The following is a 26,743-nucleotide window of genomic DNA, read 5'->3' as shown; positions in this document are numbered from 1 at the left end:
TTATGTTTAAGTTCAGTCCGTTGTTCCCAGCACACAATTGCTATCCCTTGGGAGTGGCATCATGGGTTCTTAAAAATAAATTTCACAACAGGCATTGTGCTTGGTGATTACATCTCCAGGGTTGACTGGGCACAGGTGTGCAGTGGCTATAAAATATTTCAATATGTCACTCTACTCTGACCGTTCAGTGGCCCTAAATAATTGTCAAAACCATTCGAAGGAGCACATGTATACACATTCTAGTGTTTGCTCTTGCACAGCGGTCCTGCGCAGGTACGAGTTGGATCCGTTGCTGGAGACCTTTGTCATGCAGTATGACCGCCGTGCACTCTCTCCGCTGGCATCAACCCGATGAAGGGGGAATGGCAGACGTCGTTAATGAGCTGTCGAGACGCGCTTGTTGAAACGGGGCAGAATCTGTCGCCGTAATAACGAGCAGAAAAAGGGCTGCGGTGCACGATCGGGCAAGCGCACGGAAGCTGTAAACAGCCGTGGCTCCCGATATTGATCACAAAACTTCCTTCTCTCTCTCTCGCATTCTCCCTTTCTATGTTCCCCCCCCCCCCGCCAAAGTTTAATTACTTTTCCGCTGCGTAGCGTGCGCCGCCGTGTATCGATTCGCGGTACAGTTGGCCGCGGGCCTGGGCTGACGAGCGGCGAGCATCATCGGCAGCCCGTGATGAATGGCAGCAATCTCTCCTGGCATAATTACGTGTGGGCGGAGGGAGAGCTGCGGGGAGAGCGGGCGATGGGGAGGAGGGCGGCAGGCGAGAGGGGAGCGAGGGGGGGCGGTGTGGCGGAGCGTTGCTGACGATGGCGGTGGCGGCGACGAAGAGGGCGTTCTCATTTCTTTCCGAGCCGTGGCGCAAAATGACTTGGTGCGCGCACACATTTAAACCGGCGTCATTGCTTTATTGATTTTCTTGTTTTCCTGTTTATTTTTCTTGGATCACACAGGCCAGCCGTGTTTATATACAGCGGTGTGTATTTTTATGATGCGGGGAAAAAAAAACAACTCCGCTCTATTGCATTGTGACCTGGGCGCCCGGCCTCACATTATGAGCAACAGAAAAATATTATCTCCGTGAGGGATCTTTTGTCAATGGCAAGAACATTATAACTGCTTACATCTCAGCGGTTAATTTAATTTTTCTCGTTTGACAGATGTATCACGGTGCTGTCATTTTGTGCCGTGGATCGCCGCGCCGCGTATTTGCCCGTACACTTGAGGATTACTGTAATAGCGTTGCTTTGCTGGGGCTTAGCACAGCTTTGGAAGAGCTTAGCGACCCATCATAGTGTGTACTCCTTCCTCTTGGAGATAACTTTTCAATATTTCTACCACGATTTAAGCAGCTTTACATTTCTGCGGGGAAGTTAAACCCGAGACAGCTCAATTTCCTTAACTTTTGACATGCAGTTTGTAACGTGCAAAGCCTCCCGGAAAGTTATGATGCATGTAATCTACCGAAACACGCATCAGCCTTTTTGCTCACGTTTAAAATATATAGCCTCTAGCTGTGTGGCTAAGTGTGGGACACTAGCTGTGCATGAAATCTGTCGAATTTAGTTTTTTTTCCGTTCATCACTGAGCAGGAGAATGGGCTGGGTTCTATTAACTGGATCAGTGTGTTCTGTGCATAGAGCTCTCGGAGTGTGTGTGTGTGTGGGTAAAGGAAGATAAAGTTGCGGCCTTGCATTTACCTGCTCTGACTCGTGGAATTGCCTCCACGAGGTGAAGCTCTCAGGAGTCGTCCTCTTCTCGTGGCTATTTTGTTATTTTGGCCGACACTCCCCCACGCCGGCCAGATGTCTTGGAAGATGTGGGACTATAATCCCACACTTTACTCCACAGTCGACAACCTGCCGGTCGACTCGCTGCGGTGTACCAATTTATACCGCTGGTGGGGGGGGGGGGGGGTATTTAAGAAATATTCCCATTGTTTTAACTGCTCTGTCGGGAGGTGGAATCGAACCAACGAGCTCCATTGCAAGTCCACCGTGCTGACTGCCAGTATCCCCCTGTGTGTGTGTGTGAGCGGTAGTGTAGCGGTTAGCGCGCTGCACTGTGAACTCGGCAGCCCGAGTTCGATTCCCGCTCACGGCCAACACTAGTGACGATTATCTGAACCGGTCCTGGGCCTCTCCTAGGTTGACTCAACCTCAAATTAGTACCTGGTGGAATGTGTAAACATGGCCACGAGGGAGACAAAGACAGCACACGAGGGCGTGGTGCTGGCCACCCAACCCCTCGTGTGCTGTGCCGGGCTTCATAGGTGCTCGCGAACACACACTTGCCCCAACAGTCTGTTCAGGCGATACAGAGGATGTTTGTCTTTGTGGATAATGAGGGCAGCTGAAGAGCGACCGCCGTGGGTGACTGTGGTGGTGCTGTGAGGCATCTCCTGCACAACAGTCGAGCCCTTGCGACCGTTTAAAAACATCTCCCCGTTTTTTTTAATTTTCTGCTTCTTCTTCTTCAGCTGCTGTAATCAAATTCCCTCGGATCACAATTTTGCTGATGAGAGCAGGGGGTTATTTAAATAAAGTTTTGTGGTGTCACACTGATAGATGTCCCCCCCCCCTCCCCGGAAAATTGATGGCCTCTGATTTTTCTCCCTCCGTCTCTCCTTCAGGGGAAAATTGATATCCCCTGAAATTCATGTTTATGTATAAAGACAAATATACGGTATCGCCCAATCGCAAATTATGTTTTGCTGGAATTGGAAATGAATAATTAATCTCGGCCAGACGGTTTTTCGCGCGGCGAAACCTTAGAGAGATGAATGGCCCGGCGCGTTTCGACTTGTGCGCAATGGTGTGGCATCGGAGGCTGCACCCATAACCCAATTACGCCAGCTGTCCTAATTAAAGCGTTCCTGAGGACGATGCCATTTGGTGAAGTCAAGGGTACAGCTCTCACTGACCGACCACACTTGGCTCTCACTCGGCGATTGTTTTATCTTGGCCCGGAATTCGTATCACCAGTAATTGGTCTACGGTTTAATTATTTTTCATTGTCAAAAAAACTGTAGCTGGTGCACATATAGGATAACACCATATGTTCATAGTTTAGCAGTTATATTACAATGCGTTGTTCATAGTGCCCTTGTAATGTGTAGATCAGGGTAGTGCCCACCACATCGACGACCGATTAAGTAACAGACAAGAACATCGTGGAAAAAAAACCCGAGCCTATGCGACTGCAAGCAAGCATGCGAAAAACCTTGCGTTGACACCGTTATACAATTAACGAGTGTACAAACATCTCGTACGTTTATTCATAATTTACTATTAATTGCACTGCAGCTGAATGTAAAAACAAAAACGCTGCCGCAACGGCGAGCATCTTGCGTCCGCTATCACACGGATGGAGTTTACATCCCCCTAACAATGGGCGCATCCACCCCCACCTCCCCGCCCCCCCCCCCGCATGGCCTCGGGCCCTCGCCGCGAGCCAGCGGGGATGCCGCCGTTCCAGGGCACGGCGAGACGCATCGCGCCCGCCGCTCCGTGCCGCTCTGGGGCCTTTTTTTTGTGATTTTCAAAAAACGAGGGGGCCCCCGTTAGTCGAGGGAGCTAATTATTTCCGCAGATTGCTCCGGCCTGCCAGGCTGATAAATAGGTCCGCATTGTGGCGGCGCGCTTTCCCCCGCTGAAGATTTATGGCCCCGCGCGATCCCGCCGCTCGGATCCGCGCCGATATTAAAGAATAATTTTTAGCGGCGACGGCTGATAAAAGCGGGATGATTAACTGCCGCTTTCCTTCGCGCCGCTATCATGGCCGAGCAGGGCGAGTGCCGTGAACTTACCGCGAGGTCTCATTGAGGCTCTTAAATGGAAATGAGCAAATTGACGAAACCCAAGAAAAAGATAATGATTTTATATATATTCCATTCTCGTAGAGGAATCTTAATGAAAAAATGCAATCGTAACATTTCATCGGTCTTATTTAAATTTACCTTTTTTTTTATCCGTTTATCTGAAAAGTTTGAAAGCAGTTTTTTTTGTGTCTGATGCTGCCGTGACTTACACAATTGTGCTGCTATTGACTTATTCAAATGTAATGTAGGCCTTAAAAGAGGGATAAAATCCTCAATTTACTCAAGTGATTGGGTTGTACTTACAACATCACACTTCAAATGGCCATTGCTCATCAGTGTTTGTTGAGCAATGAATAATCCTCTGACGGTTTGGTAATTACGGTCCCGGTTTTATCGCCCGCTCACTGTTTAACGAAACCACACTGACCTCTTTGCTCTGATCGGTGTCATCCGAGTGGCGGTTGTTTGCTCAGTTTTACAAATCAAATACAAGCCCCCCCCTTTCTTCGTGTGTGTGTGAGAGCGACCTTCCAACGCGAGGTCACGTCATACCACCGTCCCTTTACACTTGGGCCCCCCCTCTCCTGCATTGTCAAACTCGGTGTTAAGAAATTTAAAAACTCGGTGCCTGAGAACCATACGCTTTTCGCCAAGCAATTAAAAAGAGCTGTGGGGGGAGGGGGCATTAAATATGAACGGCAATAATAATCATGATCGTAAAAAAACTAAAACGTGAAATGAAATTGAGAGAGAGAGGGAGAAAGCTCATTGTAGGTAAGTGCCAATGTTAAATAAGTAGTTTAAAAACAAGCAATCAAGTTAATCAGGTTCAATTAACTCACAGTGGGAACTGCATGTTAATTTTGATTATTAGGAATGCCATTATGATCTTTCCCATCTGGGGCCATGCGTCTTGCCGGGCGACGTGCTGCAATGTGCACGCGCGCGCAATTAAGAGGGCGAGCCGCCCCATCTCCGCTCTCCGCGCGTTCCCTTTTCCCATTAAGGATGCATCGCAGCCTCCGTCTCTGCGTTCCGCATGAAAAATGAAACCGCGCCATACGAAGGGAGCCGCAACGTGCATTCGCGGCGCTCTAATTTGTTATTAATTGCCAAGAGTTTCGCTCGGTTTTTTTTGTGCTTTCGCTATTGTTGCACCGAGATCCAATTGGGTCACTGGCAGAGCCAGAGACACGTTTAGCGGGACAAGTGTGTTGTTTTCCCCATCGCCGGCATGGTAACACATGTTTCGTTGTAAATTTTAATTTTTTTTTTCCATTCGGATGTGCTCAGGATCTTAAAGAAATTGGTATAATTTTTTTTTACTTTATTGTATTTGACAGATGCAAGTGGGAAATGCATCATTTTCTCTTTTTTGATACAAAGTATTTGAACAGTCTTCTTTTTTTATTATTAATAATAATGCACAACTGTTGGTTAATCCACTGCTGGATGAAGGGCTACATGGTTATTTAAGGGCGTTGTTTGATCATACTTTGCCACGCTGGTCAGTGCGGGTTTGGTGAGGTGACGAAAGGAAGTTCACAACCTGAACCGTTTATGGTTGGGAATCGAACTTGGCTTTCTGAGTTCGGCAGCACAGTGCGCTAAGCAAGGCGATGTCATTCCCCCTTGCATTTAATGATCGTAAATGTAACTCTCGCGAGAAGTGTTAAGATTTAGCAGTGTTTTCTGCCAGTGTCATTGTAATACATGCTCAGGAATAGTCACTGGGCCTGTCCAGTTGCAGCCTGTTTCAAGCTGCTCCGATATTAACTGTGGCTGAAAAGTTGAAATTTTAAGAGCTCAATCTGCAAGGTGCGCTATGGGTCCAAATTGTTCACGTGACACGGCAACAAGAAGCATTTTTACCAATGATATCCGCTCGTTCAGTAACACCATATGGCTCACACCCCCTCACAGGCACAGCGCGGGGTTTGGATTCACCGAAATATAAAAACAACAAATACCATAAATAGTGATTTAATAGCAGGATGATTTGAAAGTAATATATGAGTTACATTTGAGTTGGTGCTTGTATAAAAAGAAAAAAGAGAATAAAACTATTGACCCCTTCAGCTGGCCTTTATTATCCAGGCTGAGAATATTTTGGCTCGAATGTGCATTCACCCCACTAAATTATTTCACATCGGCTTGTTTTTCTCATAAACGTTGGAAAATAACTTGACGCAAACTCAGTAAAGCTGGAAATAAGTGAACCTCAACATTTAATCGTTTAAAATTTTTGGGAGATCATAAGTGTTCGCCCGCAAGCTTTGACCTCATGGTCAGAGTTGAATCATTATCCCTTGTATGCAGTTCGAAAGCTTAATTCATCCATCCATTACTGCTGCATGCAGTTTTCTGGCGGCACTTATTCCCTTTTGAGCAGATGTTTGAGGTCACATGCAGCAACAGCAAACAATAACAGCTGATAAAATTCCCTGGGTGGCTAGTATGCGTGATTGACAATCATTACATGCTAGCACCGGCCAAACGCTTCCACTGCTCCAGTGAGCAGTTCAAGTGTTGGTCCAAGCCAACCCCCATTGTCTCACGAAAGGCTCTGGCGGGGCTTACAGACAGGCCAGACTTCAAGTGCGTGCATGTTATCTTGCAACAGAGTGGTGAACACACGAACCCACGCCTTCTATTCCTGCATCACATATATTTTTCTGTCCTGCCCACCTGCCCACTATGCACCTCTTACACACTGTTGTCTTCAGACTGATTCTTATGGATTACGTAGTCGAGTTAAACTCGGGTAAGCAAAGCCCCAGATTAAATAAAAGTTTGTTTAAATCACATTGTAATAGTAATCAATAGCTGGATGAAGGCATCTCTATGCCGTGCTAATTATGGGATTTGTTTAACTATACTTCACCATGCTGGTCAGTACAGGTTGGTGAAGGAGGGTGACCCAGGATCGGTTTGGATATTTGATTTCCCATTGATGTTGGCCCTCGTTGGAATCGAACTCAGTTTGGTGGATTCATAGTGCAGTGTTCATAGGTGTGCAACGATCCATCGATTGATTTATGAAAACCGATTCTTGCACTTGTGTTAGACGTGTAAAATCCTAGAGTTTCACATGTTTCCTTTGCAATGTATGAAAAGTACATGTGAATTGTATACTAATGTTATAGTATGCGAATGGGGTAGAAAAAACGCATTAAAACGAAGACTAAGAGAATAGATTATTGAATCTAATTGCAATCCTGAATCGTGATAATGCATTAAATCCTTGAGGAGGGAGGCAGGGTGACTTTGTACATACCTAGTGTCTATTATGAACATCGCTTCATTCTCAAGTAATAACTGTGTGCGTTCATCAATCACACTCCCATAGAGAGAGAGAACAAATATATAATAGTTGACGTTTTGGGCAATGGTTCTTCTTCATAGCAGAAAGATAGTGAGGCCAGAGAAACGGAGTGAATGATCGTGTCGAGACTTCAGAATCAGAGTCTTTATTTAGACTGCAGGAGGAATCCGATGAGCTATGAAGCTCTTTTTACACAGGTAGGGACGGGTCAGCAGGTTACAACGGAAAACAATACAAAAACCCTATCGGAGTGCAAAATAGAGAAAAAGGTAAGCAAGTCGCTAAATAAATAAATATTTAATTTTTTTACATAATTAATGCCACAATGCTCTTTTGCTCTTACATTACTTTCCCCACGGTATCACCGTGCGCAGATGAAAAGACCAACTATTGGGAAAAATATCCTCGTTTAAAAATAAGCAAATCCCAACAGCGCCAACACCTTGGCTGCCGCCCCTCTCGCAACGCTGGAAAAGTAGCCACATTGCGAATCCACTTTTACATGATAGCTAGATGACCCGGGGTGTGTTGTGCGCGTAGCTGTGTAAGCGTGGCTACGAGGCATGCGGTTCGTAGCATGGGGGGGATCGAGGAGGAGCAGGGGGGGGGCTTGTCTGTTTATTATGTTTTCGCCTGCGTACTTGATGCACTCAGCAGCCCTCTGAACGTCCGGTGGCCCTATTGTGTACTATTATTATGATTACAGCCACTCCCGCAGCTGATATGTCAAAACGGACTGCATTTGTGTTTAAGCTGTAGTCAATATTACAACTTGTTTTTTTATGGTAAATCTTCAGAGTATGGGTTTCTTGTCATTTTCAGTTTAAAGTGTGGTATTGTTACCACATTGTTAGCTTGTACACTATCGGCAAGCCGTATTGATTTTTAGACTGAATTACCAAACTACATAGTAAGATGTGGGCTTCGTGGCAGCGTAATGCAGATGTTTATAGATTGGCAACGGTAAGGGATGCCACTTGGGACAATTTTAATCATTAGATTTATAGCACCACTACCAGAATAGGCCTCTGTTGTCATTCAGGGTGTGGTTTGGAGAAGCAATTGTAATTTCGTTTGCCGTGCAAATAAAAGATAAATTGGAATAAATCAACGATGCAGAACGACGCAATGCCGAATGTGCGCAAAAGAATAATTTACGATGCTTAAAGAGCAGTTGAGTGTAATGAGATAAATCAAAATAATGTGGCGCAAAAGCTAAATAAATCAGAGATTTTTTATTATCTGGAAATGTAAACTCGGCAATGGAATTGCTTGGGTTTGTAATGGTAATTTGTGGTTGCAGCCTTGTCAGGCAATTGGTCATTAATTGTTTTTTTTTGCAGCTTAATCTCGTCGCAATTTCTTCGTGTCCTACAGGAAATGATGCGAGCGCAATCCATTTGTGGAGGGACTAATTTACAAACGACATTAAGAAAATAGAAGAAAACTAAAAAAAAAATCCTTTGATGAATAATGCAAAGGACGTCAGTCAAACAGATTTTTTTTTATACGGAAGGAAAAGGAAGATAAAAATTGCAATTCCTTGAAGATTTTTTTAGTGTGATCAATAATGAATAGAAAGTTGTGTTTTTTTTTTGTGGGAGCGCGTGCGGCGACTGGCGGCTTTATGAATATTTGACGAGACGGGCTTTAATTACGTTTCCTCAGTTCTTGAGCTCCGTCGTATTTTATCCGGAACGCTTGGAAATTCAATCATTTTTCACACGTCTGCTTGGCTACTCTGACATTGCAGCAAAACGACCTTGCATGCTGGGGAGCTGGGACAGGTGGGGGCGGGGCGCGGGCGGCGGGGGGGCAGCGACGTTGTGCGCACGCGTTCTTGTGTTGTGGTGTTGGGGGGGGTAGGGTTCCGTGCTTGCATGTGATGTTGTTGGTGGTGGGGGGCGGTGTGCGGCAGGGAAGGGGGGCGGGGGGATGGGGTAGCGGCAGGCGAGGACCCAAATTGGGTGAAATCACAGCGAGGGGCGCGGACTTTGATGAATAAGTGTAATATGAGACCATATTTCTAATGGCCTCCTTACTCCAGCGATTTATAATAAAGTAGGCGGCGAGCAGCGCCACGCTGAGATGTGCGGCGCGCACTGTATCGGCAGCGGAGGGAGCGGGGCCATGCCAGCACACCTGCAAGGGATGATGTATTCGCGAGCCGAGCTTAAGAAGGGGTGGGGAGGCTGCGTATTATTTACAAGCAAGCCGCCCGGCTCAAGGGCGACACATGCTCTTCCAAAGTAACGGAGTCCCGTCATAAAAACGGAGCCGATTTGTAACCATTACTGCCACGGTCCTGTGTCCGCCACAGCCCCAGAGCAGCGTTTCCGTTGTCTCTTTTGTGGGTTTTTTTGGAAGTAAAATTTTGCGCGTGTGAAAGAAAAGAAAAAGATTCCGAGGTTTCGTCGATGCGCCGTCGCTGAGATGGCTTATTTAATGCGCAAGCGAGCATTAAAAGCGCGGCTTTCTCGTGCCCCGTGCCAGTGCCAGCGACGAGCACCGCTGTTCGTCAGACGGTGCCAGACATTATCCTGAACGGTGCATATTTTTACATGACCCCCAAATGGAAATTTCGGCTTGTGTCATGGTGAACTCTTGAAAGAGATCAAAAGTATGATTTGTGATGCAAAACCATGCAAAGGTGGTCATGCATAATTTATGAATCCCGAGCCGAATGTTGTTAAATTTTTCTTTAGCGTTTCAGCTGTTTGTGAAGACCCCTTATCAGTAATGTTGGCCTGCTCTGTTTAAAATTCAGTTAGCTTGGGGAGTGGTGTTTACGGTCCGATAAAGATGTTGGCACCGGTGTTGTTATTGGAACGTTTTATGGTGCAATTTAAGATATTTGAAACAGAACTGCAACCAAGATGTGCACTCTGCTGGTGCTTAAAACCTCCGTATGGCTTCACCAAAATCCAATCAGTATTTTAATTGATCATTTTATAAACTTGTGTTTGTAATGCCCGCTGTGCAGGGAACTCTATGTAGGCTTAAGCCATTCGCGAAATAGGTGATTTTTTTTTTAGTTTTTATTTTTTACGCAGAAGTTCATTTGTGGTACAACTTAACCCTCTGTTCTGCATCAAGGCAGTGGAGCCTTGGCCATAATTATGAGCCCGCTGTGCCACTAATGCTGACCACATGTCGCTCTCTCCTCTCTCTTCCACCCCCTCAACTCTCCTTCCCCCTCTCTCCGCCCTTGTTCTTTTCCCCTACATTTTCTCTCCATTCTCCCATGAACCATCTCTTCACGAATTTTTCCCGGATCCTTCCCTGCGTCGCTCTGCTTGCTCTCACCCCTTCGGAATCTTTCCCCATCATTTTCCCCCTCTCCGCTCTGTCCCTTCCGCTCACCCCACGTCTCCTTCATTCCACTCTTTGCTCCATGCCCGATGTTGCCCCCCCCCCACCTCCCCCTTGCTTCCTCCCCTACCCCTCCCACTTCCCTCCTCTCTCCGTCTCTCGTCTGGGCCCGCAGCCGAGCGCGCGAGTTCTGGCGCCTGGACAGCTGGGAGGACGACCAGCGGCGACGGCGCCGACTCGTGCCCAATCGGCAGGGGTCCACGCACGCCGAGGCCACGCTGCGGCCGGCCCTCGAGACCGGTGAGGCCTCCTCTTGCCGCCGCCGCCACCACCTGGGCCCTTCCCAGTGCCCAATCCTCACGCACGCACAGCACCCCCCCCCGAACGTACGATTATAGCACCACGGCACCACACCCCCGAGCACACTGCAGTATGAATATTGTACTGGCACGCGCCAACCCACGCCACACATCACCTTATGCCACACACCATCTAATGCCACACGCGTCCAGTTCACACACCACCCCACGCCACAGCAATAATACGGAACCCGCTCTAGGCTGTGCCATGTCCACCCTGTGCCATGCTGCACCACACATGCCGCTCCGTGGACACCCCCTGACTCCACACCGTGCCGTGAGCACTGCACCACTGCAAGCAATGGCTCGTCCAGTATTGTGTGGTTAGCCTTGCTGGCTCCACCCGCACATCTGATGCTATTGGCCAATAAGCAGGGTGGGTCGTGAGAGGTTTGGTCCGAGTTCACGTCCGTCCTTTCTTCAGGCCTACATCGGGTGTTTTTTTTTAATGCACAGTGATATCTGTTGCATCTATTAATTCGCCAAACAATGCTGGTATTCATTGTTTTGTTGAAATATTCATATAAATTGTTTAGTTTTTTTGTAAGATTGACACTTTCATTCCGACATGTTGTCTGGCTACTTACTTAGCATTCACTTTAACTCCTAAATTATAAGGCATCACTCCATACAAAAAAAAAACCTGTTTTTCACATCTAATTCCTTTCTCGTCTTTTATTTCCATTCTTTCCGCAAATTAAGGTGCTGCGATTTCACGTCTCAAATGCGGGGGAGTTTCACGCTGTAAGTGTGGTATTCCCAGAAGGATATTTAAAACAAATTTAAAGCAGCTGCTTAGCACAAGGATCTAACCAGCTCTTGTGATTTACGAGAATAATATCCAATATACAGCACAATCACCTGTCCGGAGAAACCAGATTTATAGCGGAATAGGGCCGAGCTCGCTCTCTCCCACCCCTCATTGCCCAGCCTCTCTGCCGCAGAAATCGATCGCAGAGCCAAAAGTAGGCAGGTTAGATGAGGTGGCAGGGTAATTGGGGAAAGACGAATATCCCGAGGCCCGCACTGATCAATACGAAACCAGCTGGCTGGCCGGGCAGCTGCCCCCACCCCCCTACCCACTCCCCCCCACCCCTCCCCCCGACCACCTTCAGCCCAGCCTCACCACGTCCATCCATCCTGTTCCTTCTGCGCACGCACGCACGCACGGGGAGGTACCTCGTTGGCTCATCCGCCCGCTCGTCTGCTCTCTCCCTCGCTCGTTCACTTTGCTCTGCAGGGAGTAGAAAACCCGAGTCGCCGTTCACGTGCCGAACGGGGCGGCAGCAACGGGCCCCGCCCCGCTCCGCTAGGATAGATTTCACGGCAGTGCCGGAGTAAGGATGCCCCGCCGAGTTCACCGAGCTCACCGCGGTATTGCCAGACGCAGCAGGATGGCTCTCGATCTCCCCCCCCCCACCCCCCTCCATTAAAAAGTCCAGACGCCACTTGGCGTCCACCACCGCCTCTCCCTGGGTTTTGCGAGCTCGGCTCACTCCAGGGCTGCGTGCATTTGTGCGAGCGTCGTTTATTTGGTGCCTTCTTACCGGCGATGCGATTTTCGCAGCCGTCTGGAACACTCTTCCTTCTGATGTTATTTAAAACTAAACTGTAAACTAAACTATTTTATTTTACTAGGTAAGGCCCACTGAGCTATGTAAATATTTTCCAGAAGCGACCTGGCCACAAATAAAAGCTCAATGAAATGGCTTATCATCACGTGGAAATGTATAGCGGCCTTCCGATATTGGGAAGACACTGGAGCTATGCACTTTTAAATATAGATTGAAAAAAATGTATTTCTTTAGAACTGCTCTCAGTGTTTAGTTTGTTGTTTTTTCCCCCGCACCTTCGATTAGTACGGTTAGCTACGTACGGTGCGAAAGAAGTTGAACATGCATACATCTATACCCGTGAGTCAACGGCGCAAGCAGAGTGAGAAAAGCAAGTTGTCGTCGTGGTGGTGTTGTGTGTGGGGGGGTGGGGGGGGCATGTAGGGGGGGGCGTGTGGAGGGGGGGGGGCGTTCGAGGCATGCCCACCACTCATCCCACTCATCACGGCAGCGCTCACATAATCCCAAAAATGTGTGCGGATTTTTATGGCGGGGTCTCCTTTATACACACAATATTTTGAAGCGTAACAAGCGATCTCTATTACGTTAACAGTTGATTTAACCTCCTCAGACCTCAGGCTGTGCAAACGTTTTTTTTGCTTTTACGACACATTTGTGAAATTAAATAAATCTATTTTAAATTATGCGGTGACTCTCGGTTAAAAAAAAAACTGTTCAAACACAACTGAGAGACTGTATAAGCAAGAAGATTGTTATGTGAAGCCGAAACGTATTGCTCCAAGGGAATTCACAGCAGGACGACTGCGAGCGCAAAGGTTTTCATTCCATTGCCTTTAAAAAATAATGTCAAATTCATCAATTGCTACGTTTACAAAGGGAGCTCGCCAAAGGATGGGAGCTCAAGGACCCCTGGGGTTCGATCGGTGCCAAAGGAACCTGACAGCCAAGGTGGGATTTCGTTGCTTTGGGTTACTAATTGACGACATGATTACCCGTTCATCTCCGTCTTTGGGACGTAAAAACAACACAAATACGAAACGATGTTTAAAATGTCCCCGGCCCTTATTTTGGTTAATGTCATTTCAGCGTCAAAATGCCAGAGGGCCCAAAGCCAAGCACCCGGGACTGTGCCGTAGGGCCCAAGACCTCCCATCCTTCACTTTGCTTTTCATTAAAGTGAAGGATGTTCTCTGCCAGTCGGTGAAATAACATTCAGCGCCTTGCCTACCTGCGATTGCTCCGTAATGCACTTTCAAAACACGTTAAATGTGTTAAATATCACGCTGGCTCCCGTAATGCATTGTTTGTTTGAAATGTAAAGTTTACGAAACTGGCATTCTTCAGATTCGCCTGCTTTAACCGTTTCGGACATGAACGCAGTTCATTCATTAAAGGGCTCCCTCAGGCCATTCTGTCAAATAAAGGTCACTAACCTTTGACTAAACAGCAGCAACAATGGAGGTAAAATTTGTTTGCCCAAAACAGCCCTTATAAATCTTGGTATTTCACATTTCTTTCCGACAGGCCAAATAACACAAGCTCTGTGCGCTCCCGCGCGCCCAATTATCCTGGGTTTGAACGAACAGAGGTCAAGATAAAGTGTTGCCAATGAAGAGGTCGTTACTTGCGCTTCGCGTTAATTAATATCGCGGCAATGAGCGAGCGCAAAAAAAACAACAGAGGGGGGCAGACGGAATCCAATTTGCGTGCAGCTCGCAGTCCTTTGCACTCCCCCCCACCCCCCCCCCCAGTTCACAAATGAGAAAACGATTGCAGGGAAAATAAACAAACAGTTTACAGATTCAGGCATTCGATTGGCCCTTCCCGTCGGGTTCGCTATCCACAGTTTCTCGCCGTGACCTCAGCTGTCTTGCGCCGGCACCGTCACTTTCTGCCGTGGTCCACTGCTCCCGCTCGCGACCTCTCCCTCGCCGGAGCCTTTCCACCGCTCCGACCCCTCTTCTTCCTCGCTTACTTCCCACCTCCTCCCCCCGCCTCGCGCTCAAAGACAATCCTCTTCTCGCCAACCCACCAGCCTCCCCTGCCACTGCTTCCCCCCGCCCCCCCACACTAAACTCACCCCCCCCCCACCACCCAACTCCCCGCCCCACCAGTCCCGAGACACTTCACTTCATCAGCCACGAGCGCGACCTGCCCATTGAGACTCGCCAGGCATGAAATTAAAGCCTCGCTTCCATTGATCATCGCGCTCTCGCCGTAACAACACTTTGTCCTTCAGGAAAAAAAAAAACGTGGCGAGGGAAGGAGAGAGGAGCGAAGGGAACCGGGGGAATCCGACGGCGTGTCAATAACAGAGGATGCGTTTACGGACGGCCGCGGGATGTGATGTCGCGACATGCAATGTCGGCGAGCCGCGCTCATTAATGACGAACGAGAGCTGCTTGGGTGGGAGCGAGGCTGTGCGTGCCTGGGTGTGCACATGTGTGTGTGTGTGTGTGCGCGTGCGAGGCTGTGCGTGCCTGGGTGTGCGCATGTGTGTGTGTGTGTGTGCGCGTGCGAGGCTGTGCGTGCCTGGGTGTGCACATGTGTGTGTATGTGTGCGCGTGCGAGGCTGTGCGTGCCTGGGTGTGTGCATGTGTGTGTGTGCGCGTGCGAGGCTGTACGTGCCTGGGTGTGTGCGTGTGTGTGTGCACGTGCGAGGCTGTGCGTGCCTGGGTGTGCACATGTGTGTGCGCGTGCGAGGCTGTGCGTGCCTGGGTGTGTGCATGTGTGTGTGTGCGCGTGCGAGGCTGTGCGTGCCTGGGTGTGCGCATGTGTGTGTGTGCGCGTGCGAGGCTGTGCGTGCCTGGGTGTGCGCATGTGTGAGTGTGTGTGTGCGCGTGCGAGGCTGTGTTTTGTGTTTGGAACGCGTGGCGGTTTTGTCGTCGGGATTAGTTGCACAGCAAGGCAGGTGGTGCGGCCTCGGCCTGTAAATCCGCCTTCCCTAGGGCAGGGGTTGTTGGATCGTGTGAGGATTGGGGCGGGCGCTGCATCTACACTGGAGCTTCGGTTGACACGAAATATATACTGGGTCGCTTGCAGACTAGCGTAGGGACATGATAAGTGTCTGCAGCCAATGGCGAGTGGTATACTGGATGTGGTGTGCCGGGTGCAGATATCTATATCTGGACCTGGACAAATCCGACTGAATGAAGCCCTGACCTACACAGACATACTTTGCTGACGGTCTCAGTCCCCTCACAGAATGAGGTTCAGCATTGGCACCATCGCCTTACGTTACACCTTGCACACAAAAGCTATCCGTACTTCCCATGTTCGTAGCGAATTGTGGAGCAATGTTTCCATTTTATCTTCCCTGGTGTGACTCCAAAGGGGAATTTTTTTTGCTGCTGTAGTATTATTTGGTGTTGGTAACAGTATTTCGTGAAGTAGAAATATAACTCAACTTCCAACCGATATTAAAACATTCTTCTTTGACATTGTAGAGTTCACCCATATCGAACTGCCCTCAGATCCTTTGTGTGTCCAGGGTTATCGATCACTTGTGTTTCATTTGTTGGGCATAAACCCCATCGGTAAACCCACATTTTCAACACCCAACCATTGAATATATCTGTACTGCAATTAATTCAAGTTGTTCACAACGACTGTAGTATAAAAAATTAATAGAAACACCGACCTTTGTTAATCCGTTATTGGTTTAAGCACCCCCACCACCCTGTCATGTCGGTCATGGGAGTTGTTTTACCATTCTTCACCACGCTGGTCAGTGTAGGTTTGTGAAGTGGGGACACGGTCAGTTCTGGTATCACCCGTCGGCGGTTTCATAGCTCGGTGCGCTAACCATTGTGCCCACCACTCCGCCCAATTATTATTATAAATGACACCAAAATGTGTAAAATATCCATACCGCCGCTGAGTGTCACGTGTACACAGATTAAGCTGGGTAACCTTGAAGGGGTAATTTCTCGTCTCCGTATTGAGCGCCAGGGCGTCTCGCTGAGACGCTAAGCCGCACGTTAACCCGCGGAATCCCCTCGTCATCCCCTCGTCGAGCCGCGGCTGACATCATTTACCTATCCCAGCAGTGCACCTTAAGGCAGCGCTCTCGGTCAGTGTGGTGCGGTGCGAAACGGTCAGAGGGTTGCCCTAAAAGCTACGCGTCAGCTTTTAATAGTTGCACGAATAAAAACCAATTCCCTACCGATAAAATAATGTATTCCGAGGGCGAATGCATGTTGGAAAGGATTACACAATCCACGTGTGTGCATTATTTTTCCTGACTTCTTAAACATGAATCAGATTGATGATGCTTCAGCAAAAGCAGTACAATTAACGAAACCTAAAAAAATATAAAAAAAATGATAAATTATAAAATAATGAGGTTAACGGCCTCTGCCTGTTCACTCGTACAATCTGCTCACATCTCGATTGTCCCCATTCGAGTGAAGCCTCAAGTAGAGTCGTAGGAATGACGCATAAACCGAAGCACTTTGGGCGGTCCGTGCGTACGCATGCTTTCTCCTGACGTGTTTGTCATCGTCGTCGTCGTTATTCTCGTTGTCGTCGCAGTGTCGGACGAGGAGGTGGCTCGGCGCGCAAGCCGGGCCCTGCGGGAGCGCATGACGGACGAGGAGCTGCGCTCGCCCGAGACCCCCAGCGAGGGCGACGCCGTCGATCTGAGCGTCGATCTGAGCGTCGACGTCGAGGACGAGGCCTCGGGACGGAGCTCCCCCGAGCGCGGAGACTGGGACCTGGACACTCTCACCGGTAACACCACGCGCATGGCCGCGGACGTCCACCCCTCCCTCGCTCACGCCGCCTCCGCCGTGTTGTCTCCTCTTCGCTCGACTCTCTATGTAGTACACACCTCGTTCTACCCTCTCCTGCTACACCCTCCAGCTACACCCCCCCCCCCCACCCGTTGCACTATTCCCCCCCGACCCCCCCACCCGTACTAAAGCTGCCAAACGTCCCGATTTGGCCGGGACAGTCCAACGGTTCTGCCGATGTCCCAGGTAGTGTTGCTTCCTCTGCCGTACAGAAGAATCGCGATGTACCGTGGGAAGAAGAGTATCTCACAATACTAGGGAAGGAGAGAACCGCGTGTAAATTCACCGCCACGAGAGGTGCATTATTATTACGCAACAGGCAAAAAATTGTGAAATGTAATGCCCCGGGAAGACGTAGATTTATAAGAACAGATCTCTCAAAGAGAGGCTGATCCTGGGAAAACCTGGGCAGGTGGCAAAATTAGTTCCGAAGCGTTTGTGAAAATTGGGTTTTTATCCTGGTTCAAAAATGTTCTGGCCACGTGATCGACTCACGATTCAGGTAAAGGGCGGAGTTACCTGAGTAGTGGGCCTGGGTTGGCAGAGGAGGAGGCGAGGCCAATGTCAGAAAGTGCAAGGCCGCTCAGTGTGTGGGCAAGGCTCGCGACTGATTTGGCGTGGCTATTTAAAAGTGGGTGGGGCTGCTGAATGGAGGGGCTGCCGTCTTGAAACGTGTCGTGGTTGAGCTTCCCAAAAATCAGGTGGCCTTACCTAGCGCCACTCACTCTTGACGCTCCTCTTTCGTGCTGGCGGTGGCCGCGTTAATGAATGAACGAACGTATGGATGAACGAACGAGTGGGGGAAAAGGGAGAGCTCTGATTGATTAAGCCGAGGGCATAATTGATTGATTCATTGACCCATCCGCGCATTTATCTAATCCTGTTTTTTGGTCGTACGTTCACTGGCTCCCTCGCAGATTCGTTTGCGATTCGTCACCATTATTGCTCGTTTAATTGTCGTTTTGTTATTTTTGGTTCGTTCGTGTCGTAGTGCGCGCGCGCCGCCTTTGTCGTAGAGCAAGCAGCTGAGCTTCACGTGCACCTGCAGCCCTCTGTCAATCCGTTGCTGGATGAATGTCTCCCCAAGCTTTTGCCATCTCTCTCATTCCTGTGATGTATTAATCCATATATCGCCTTACAAGACGAACTGATTTCATCGCTCCATCTCCGCGTTGAACACGCTCTTGGTATATTCCCTCCTCCGGCTTCCACTTTGTCGTCATGCTTGACCACCGGCCATCTTCCTTTACGCTCATAAATTTTGCCCGAGGCCGTTTCATTTTCTTAACACTTTTGTACGTTCTATAATCCGCGACAGATACGCCCGAACTCGTCACGTATGTTGAACTTCTTTGGAACCCTACGTAGGCAACCGTACAATGCGTGTTCATATCTAAAAACACAGGGATACGCATACAAACGCCGGGTATACGTGGTATACGTGTTCAGGTCACCTGATAATGTTTGTCCCACCCCCCACCATCCCCCACCGTAAAAAAACCCCACACAATCCCATCACCATCTGTGGCCGGCATTATCCCCCCCCTGCCCGCCCCCTCCCAGCGGTGCCGTCGCATCAGCCAGTGATCCAACTCGCCCGTCGTTTCACGCTGCTTAGTGGGCGATACAGACGCCGTGGCAGTGATGGATGAGGTCGGCGTGGAGACGACTCGGATCGCTCGCTCGCTCGAGGGGTAGCGCCCGGGTCCTTCTGCCCCCGTCGCCACCGCTCGCGGCTTTTTGTGCTCAAACTGCCGCCCCCTTACCCGCCACTGCCGCCCCCGCCGGAAAAAAAGCACGCTCGAAAATTGAAAATTGATTACTTTTTACGAACCCTTCCACCCACACGGTCCACTCTCCCCCCCACCAAATGCCAAGTCTCCCACCCACCACGCCCCGATACGGCTTGCATCATTGCATATTCAGTAGCTCTATTTGATAAATAAATAGGTAAAAGTGCAAGCCATGCAATTTCGTGTCGACATCACTGCTGCAGGTAGGGAAGAAGCCTCCGGAGCTGCTGCTGCTTGTAACTGGGCCCACTGCTGCTTAGTGTGGCCATGGGGCTGCGTTTGCACCCAATGCAGCCCGCTTCCCAAAGCCACCGGTCCCCCACACAACCAGTCGGCCTGTAACGATGCATCGATGCAATTGTTTAAGATCAACACTTACGCCGGCGATACACGCATTAAATCGTGCGCATAAGAATCAGTTACTTATCATTTGTGCAGTTTACATGATGATGATGTTGCATTCACGTTAACAGAGTGAACGATAGTGTACAAATGAGACGGAACAAATTAGTAACAATGCAAACGAGATAGTATAAAAACGAGATGTGAATAATGGGTGCTTCAAAAACATGTTATTACTTCCGAAAATTTGCAACAACACCACAAGAAATGTGGCTCCGGGCTCTGGAGACCACCTGGAGAAGATTCCAGGCATGCGTTGACAACGATGGCGAACAAGTGGAGACTATTAACATACATTTGTTATCATGTTACAGTGCATTATCCGTTCTTTTTCCATTAAAAACGATAGTCCCATATAAGTGTTAACATTTTTTGAAGCACACCGTTTCACGTATTCTTGAATTTTGAACAGAGACTGTAAATCGTGACATTTCACGAAAGAAGTCCGAGTGCGGTGCCGGGCAGGTGCATGGCTCACATGCCAGACCCACAAACTCCCCAACCCTTATAATGTAACCAAATTGAAATAGCCACAGTTTTCTAAGCAAAACAAAGCCTTTCACAGAAGCAGTCTGTTGCTATCCGTAGTAGTAGTAGTAGGGAAGCTTCAATGTTACTGGGGGAATAGAATCAAGGCTACGTTTGTCACTCAATATTTCCTGGGTCGCTGGTAGACTGCAGGAGGTGGCACGTGACCCGCAGCCGCAGCCGTGCGAAAATATTTTTCCGGGCGAAATTCAACCTTGACCAACATTGAATGAGAAGAATTGCGGTGATTATAGTGGTGATGATGATGACGGTGAATTTTCCGAGCTAATCCTACGTCAATAAGCGCCCATAAAATTCCATCGCCCCCGGGGCGTTTCGCGACGTAAACAAAAGTGAGCAAAAACATGTGCGGGCAGCGGTGAGCTCGGTGTAACCTGCTCAATATCAGCCTTGTTTACAGCTCCCCCACGCTTGTTGTCACAATAGAGGACTCCTTGAGTAAACTCTGCCTGTCGCTGTCTGCGCTCGGCGGCGGCGGCGGCAACGATCCTCACCGCCACTCCCCGTCTCTCACGACCGGGATTGTTGGTGGGTGAGATCCCCCCCCACCCCCTCCGTGCCGAGCGGGTTTCGGACAAAAATTTAGACCTGGGCCCAAACCGCCGCTGCCGCTAGATTTTACCGCAGATTCTCCGTTGCGAGGGTGATGATGATGATGATGATTTTTTGTTGTTGATGTGGCGCACAACATACGCTGGGGTGTCTCTGAGTACTTTGCATCTCATCGCAACGCGGTTGCAAGAGGACCCCCCCATGGTGGCAGCTGTCCCTGTGATGTGAGCACGACGTGACACAAAAGGGCATTCGTCTGTCAGGAGGGGGTGAGTGGTTTGAGGAGACTTTCACTTGGCTCTCACTTGATTAGTAATTAATTAATTTCTGTTCATGAAACGGGTTCCTGAAGAACCTGCCAGCATCAGAAACCATGCCGAGCAACATCGAGTGCAACCCGAATACACAACCAGAGAGATATGCAGCATAACCATGTTTTATTACAACAGAATATGTTTTATTACAACCCATTGTCAATCCACTGCTTAGATATCACTTCTCACTCCCATGTGTCATGGCCAGGAATCGAACTCGGGCTGCCTGTTTCCTCGCGAATTAACCACTGCGCCACCACCACTCCAAATGAAATCTATCCATCTAAAGACAAATGTCTTGTACTGGACGTCGCAATGGATGAGGGTGGGGTCGGGGTGGCTTTGAAGGATACTCCAGGGGGAGGAAGGGGGTGGTGGCTGGGGCGGGTGCATGGCAGAGTGGGTGGTGGTGGTGGTGTGCGTGTGCAGTCGGAGGCTGGGGGGTTGCGTGTCGTGGTGTTGGTTGGGTGTGTGTGGGCCACGGTTGTGTCAGGTTCCCTGTGCATTGTAGCAGGAGACAGTCTGGGGGTATTGGTGGTGGTGGGGGGAGGTGCGGTCGGTGTTGAGTGCATTGTGGGGAGCGGTAGCGTAGCGGTTCGCACGCTGCGTTACAAACCCGGCGACCCAAGTTCAACACCCGTGACAATTATTTGAACCGGTCCTGAGCCTTCCCTAGGTCCACTCGGCCTCAACTGAGTACCTGGTGCGGTGTGTAAATGTCGCGACTGTGGAGACAAAGGTGGTCGGGCGTGGTCATGGTCGCCCACCCTGTCATATTCCACGCTGGCCTTCATAGGTGCCACTCGCTAGCAGCACTTGCCCCCACAGTCTGTTAAGGCTGTACGGGGGGTGGGGGATCTTTGTCTTTGGTGCGCGGTCGGTGTTGAGTGCGGTGTGCGGGTCTGTCGAAGCGGCCTTCCCTGCGCGCTGTGGCTCGGATGAGGCTGGGGTTTGTGCGTTAGGGGAAGGTCGGGAGGTGGTGTGCGGTGTGGTGGGAGGTTGGCATGGGCGGCGTTGTTGTGGTGGTGGTGTGGGCTCCTCTGTGTGGTGTGGGCTCCTCTGTGTGGTGTGGCTGCCGGCCTCCACAGCAGACTCGCTCGCACTCCCCTCGCAGACGCTGCGAGCCAAGACGCAAACGCTCGGCCGCCCGGACGGAAGTAATCGATTTTGCGTTCATGTTTTACACGTATGCAAACAACAGCACTGCAACCGCATATCTTACTTGGACACCCGTGCAAACGAGGTGTTTGTTCTCAGGCGATTATCCAGGTGAAATATTTGAATTACAAGAAAATAATTGCGCAACTAATGCGTTCTCTCATATGCAATGCGTACATATACATCTTATTATAATGGTCGAGATAACGATCCAATGTTTAAACTTATAGATGCATAGACAACATACAAAGAGTCTATTTCTCCCCCATGTATTGTTATAGACTGTCGGTGTAAGAGTGCTATTCACTAGCACCTATTTAGGCCAGCACGGCACGCAAGGGGGGGGTGGCATGTTCAGGATCAGTGGTGGCCACCTTTGTTTCCCATCGTGTTGATGCTCACCCTCCAACGCGTACCCACGACAGTATAACGATCACTGTCGCTTCTGCTTTCTCTCTTGGCAATAGTTATTTATCAGAGCTTATGCATTGTGTATACACTGTGCACACACGCACACACAGTGCATGTGTAATACTCGGACACATACGCACCAACATGCCACACTGCTCTTAACAATTCATTTACCAGCAATGCCATGCTATGCTACAGTGGCAATGCTCTTTTAATCGAACAAAACAGATGACCTGCAAAATATTGATTTCATATGATAGTGCCAATACAATAATTCATCATCAGCCATGATCAATCCACTGCTGGATGAAGGTTTCCCGAAGCAATCGCCACCTCTCATGATCCAGCTATGTAATCATCCACAGAGCCACATGCACACGTGAACTGATTTCATCGCTCCATCTCCTTGGTCGAAAGCCTCTCGAACACATTCCATCGGCCAATCATCTCCGCCAATGACGTCTCCTACCCAAGCGCCAGCACATGAACCTTGAGACAAGGATCACGATAGAGAACGCGGACGACCCGGACACCGGCGGCAGACGCGGGACAAAGATCCCCCGTGTAGCCTTTTCCAGACTGTTGGGGCAAGTGCTGTTAGCGAGCACCTATGAAGGCCGCCACGGCACACGACAGGGCGGGTGATCAACACCACGCCCGGACGCCTTTTGTCTCCCGAGTTGCGTTATTTACACACCGTACCAGATACACATTTAAGGCCGAGTCGACCTCGGGGTGGAGGGGGGATGGGCGAGGCCCAGGACAGGTTGAAATATTCCCTGGCACTGCTGCTGTTGGTCGCGAGCGGGAAATCGAACTCGGGTCGCCGCGTTCGTAGCGCGATTGCGCCAACCGCCACGCCACCACTCCACCTAAGGGCAGAGGTCCGCACGAGCCCCACGCTCGCCACGAGCCGCATTCGGCGCACCGGCGGCGGTGCCCGACATCCTCGGACAATCACGACGGGATGCCGGGAGCGGGGATGGTTGTGGAGGGGGGGTGCGGCGCAAGTGGCGGCGGCGCCCGCGTCGCGTCGCCGGTCGCCAGCCCCGGCGCGTGCGCCCATCTGGACGGAGAAGGGGACACGCAGCTCGACCGCGATCGCCGCTCGCGCCAATATATATATTTTATTTTACTACGCGGAGCTCTTAATTACACCCGCCGATCCCCACCGGGGCGTCCGCGTGTAATCCCCGCGCCCGTCTGCGAAGGGATTAGCTCCATATTGTTGTAAGTGCTCCTCGCTTCCCCCACGGGCCCCTCGCACTCTTATTATTTATACCCTTCTACGCCCATGCCTCAGCTCCGAGGAGAAGCCCTTTCGGTAATTGAATATCTGCCAGTAATTGGAAAAATATTACCGCGTCGCGTAAGGGAGTGGGCGGCTGGGGGGGGGGGGGGGTACCGGGCGGTGCAGGGGGGGATGGGGCCGGTGGTTCGGTGCGGCCGTGCCACGTGCCGGCTGCTTTAAATGCAGGGCAGAGCTTAGGGAAATCAGCGGCCGTGTTGTATCTGTTTAAAATGTGTGTATATATGTGTGTGCGCGTGTATATTTTACACACGCAGAAAAAAAAAGTATTTCTCTGGAGGCGCGGGGAATGTCCCCTGGGAATTGCAGGGCGCGGAGATGCGGCTCGTAATCTTGCCGAAATACCAGCCGCCATTGTTCGAGCAATGGGGATTAAGATTGATGAGATATTAAGGTCAGACCAATCGATGTGAGCGGCAATTAAAGATTTTTTAATTAACCCGAGCCGGAAAGCTGGGAAGGATGAGGCAAGGGGAGGGTTGGGAGTTGGGTTAGGGGTGTGGGTGGAGAGAGAGGGTGGCTGCAGCGGTATCGGTGTTGGGATGAAGGGGCGCGGGTAATGGGAGAGGATGATGCCATGGGGTTTGTGCCGACCGTTAGAGGGAGGAGGAGGAGGTGGTGATGCATCGGTGCAGAGGCGCGGGTGCACGCGCGCGTACACAGGCGCGGGTGCACGCGCGCGTACACAGGCGCGGGTGCACGCGCGCGTACACAGGCGCGGGTGCACGCGCGCGTACACAGGCGCGGGTGCCGTTTCCCCGTTAATATGCGCGACTGCCGCTTGCCGCGCTTTGTGCTGTGACGGCCCGGCCAGCGGCGTAGGAGTGGCCGTGTAAAATGACTGTAACGAGGGGGTGACCTCTCTTGTCAGTTTGCCCGGAGCGTGTGACGACCGGGGTCCTCGCGCCTGTCTGATTGTCTTTGCTCCGTTGCTCCGCCCCTCCCCTTCTTCTCCTCCTCCGCCTGCCACCGCCACCCTCCCCGCTTCACATGACCCACAGGAGGAGCCCTGTCTCCTGGCCGCTATAACCTCGCTTCCAGGCCACCGTGCCCCATCCACCCCCATCGCTGCTGTGCCCCCCCCCCCCCTACAACCCCCCCCCCCCCCACATCGGTGCTCGCATCTCATATCGTTGGCTTTGACTCGTCAGACTGCTGCTCGCCTTTGCCTAATCGCGCCTTTCCCCGCTGTTTGTACCCCGATGTGAAAACGCACCCGTGAACGAGAGCGAGCCAATAATGGCGTCGTGCAAGTTTTTCGTCTCTTCTTTATCACAATTTTATTTTAATTGGGCTATATTTTATCCGCTCAGAACTCACAGACCAGTGCATCGCCCCATTTTTGATAATAATTAAGTTATTTTTAATGCCGTGTCTTCATAGTAATAGTCATCAAATGGCCCATGTTCGAGTTCACATCACTCCTTCCGTGTGGTAAGGACCATACGCATTTTTGTGCAGTCATTGGTAACAAGCAGAGCTGAAACCATCATCTCGCTGAACTTGAGAAGCCTGCTTGCGTCGCGGGTGGTTAAATCCCCGATTTAGACCCATGATTTCAGAGTGGTACCAACGCAGCACTCTGCCACCCAGCCGTCTTAGGAGCCCCATAATGTATCCGTGATCATCTTGCCCATGCACGCTCTACCTGGCAGAGTCTGTAACCGCGACGAGCACTTTTGAGCGCGACGACGCGTTCCGTTGCTTCCACATCGCACGACGCCCCCAACGCATTGCTGGAAGGCCAATGGTTGGCTGGGGAACATCACGGCATTTGTCGGCGAGGCAAACTTTAATTGTGTTTGTTAGTTCACGTGTTTTATTTATAAACCTTGCTGATGCGGCATTACCACAGTTTATTACGGTTAAATCCGTGTCGCGTGGATGCAGCTCGCGCGTGTTTGTAGATCAAGGGAGCAGTCACTGAATGATTGCATTGAAACAATGAAATGAATAAATAATGAGTGTGCGTGCGCGAGTGCTTATGAATGCGTGTGTGTGCGCGCGCGCGTGTGTGGGGAACGGTGGTGCAGTGATTCATGCACAGTTGTACGATCCCAGCAAGCTGGGTTCAATTCCCAGCCGTGAATATGATCAGTGGCAGGTGATATATGACCCTGCCCTGAGCCTACCTGAGGTCAACTCAGCTCTAAAATATGCACATAGTGCGGTGTGCAAACATCAGTGATGGGGAACCGAGAGCGACAGGATGTGGTTCGGGCCACACCACGCCCTCGTATGCCGTGCCATGCGAAATATGCGCTCGCTAACAGCCCTTGCTATTTTGATTTAAAGCTTTCGTTACTGCAGGGATTCATGTTATTGGTTCTTTCGGTAAAGTCACGTAGTAGGGAAATAATAAAATAATATTTATATATATTTCTATTATATTTATATTATTTTATTATTTCCCTTCTACGTGACTTTACCGAAAGAACCAATAATATGAAGCCCTTGCTATAACAATCTGTGCGGCTCTACTGGGGATCTGTCTTTTTTGCGTGCGAGTGTGGTTTTGCCTCAAACATAGCTTAATGTGTTATCCCACAATGCGTATGCGTTTTCTGCAGGTATTCCAGTTTCCTCCCATGTAAAAATGCTGCTTGATAGGATGCAACCTTTTATCCGCCTGGGTTCGCACCCAGACTGGGTCCCCCTTGTTTGATTATCTCCTCCTCACCCTGTGCACTCTCCCTTTTGCCTCGATCAGGACTGTACACTGATTTAGCCCCTTCCCCAATCCTTACTCCAGCCATTTCTCCTTGGTTTGGTTTTAATGAATACATTTAATTGGTTGACCCAATGAAGACCTGTGGAAGTGATGTCATATCTCTACTCTTTGTTTATCGCACCGTTTCAATTTTTTTTTAAATGCTCCTTAACATGAAATTTGCCAAACATCCCAACGCAAGACCCTCCCGAAAATTCGTCTTGAAACTCGCCCATGCTTTCTGGGATATCATCGCACAGGCCGTGTTACATTGCAAGATCGTTAGAGGCGGGCGGCAGCGGCGGCTTGGGAAGGCCTTCATCCAGCAGTGGATTCGTCCACGGCCGAGGACGGCGAT

The 26,743-nt window shown here is 50.0% G+C and overlaps 1 protein-coding gene across 1 annotated transcript in view; it reads left to right on the top strand.

Annotated features, from left to right (window-relative positions):
- Positions 1-26,743, top strand: part of LOC144936179 (lipopolysaccharide-responsive and beige-like anchor protein) — a 287,536-nt gene that overhangs the window by 137,171 nt on the left and 123,622 nt on the right. The window contains exons 37-38 of the mRNA XM_078863117.1: positions 10,637-10,761; positions 16,928-17,125. Of these exons, the coding sequence (XP_078719243.1) occupies positions 10,637-10,761; positions 16,928-17,125 (323 nt within the window). The remainder of the gene's footprint in view (positions 1-10,636; positions 10,762-16,927; positions 17,126-26,743) is intronic.

Source organism: Lampetra fluviatilis, chromosome 15, assembly GCF_964198595.1.
Source record: "Lampetra fluviatilis chromosome 15, kcLamFluv1.1, whole genome shotgun sequence".
In the NCBI taxonomy this organism is placed as follows: Eukaryota; Metazoa; Chordata; class Hyperoartia; order Petromyzontiformes; family Petromyzontidae; genus Lampetra; species Lampetra fluviatilis.
The sequence above is the reverse complement of the archived record's forward strand: the minus strand, read 5'-3'. Positions and strand labels throughout refer to the sequence as shown.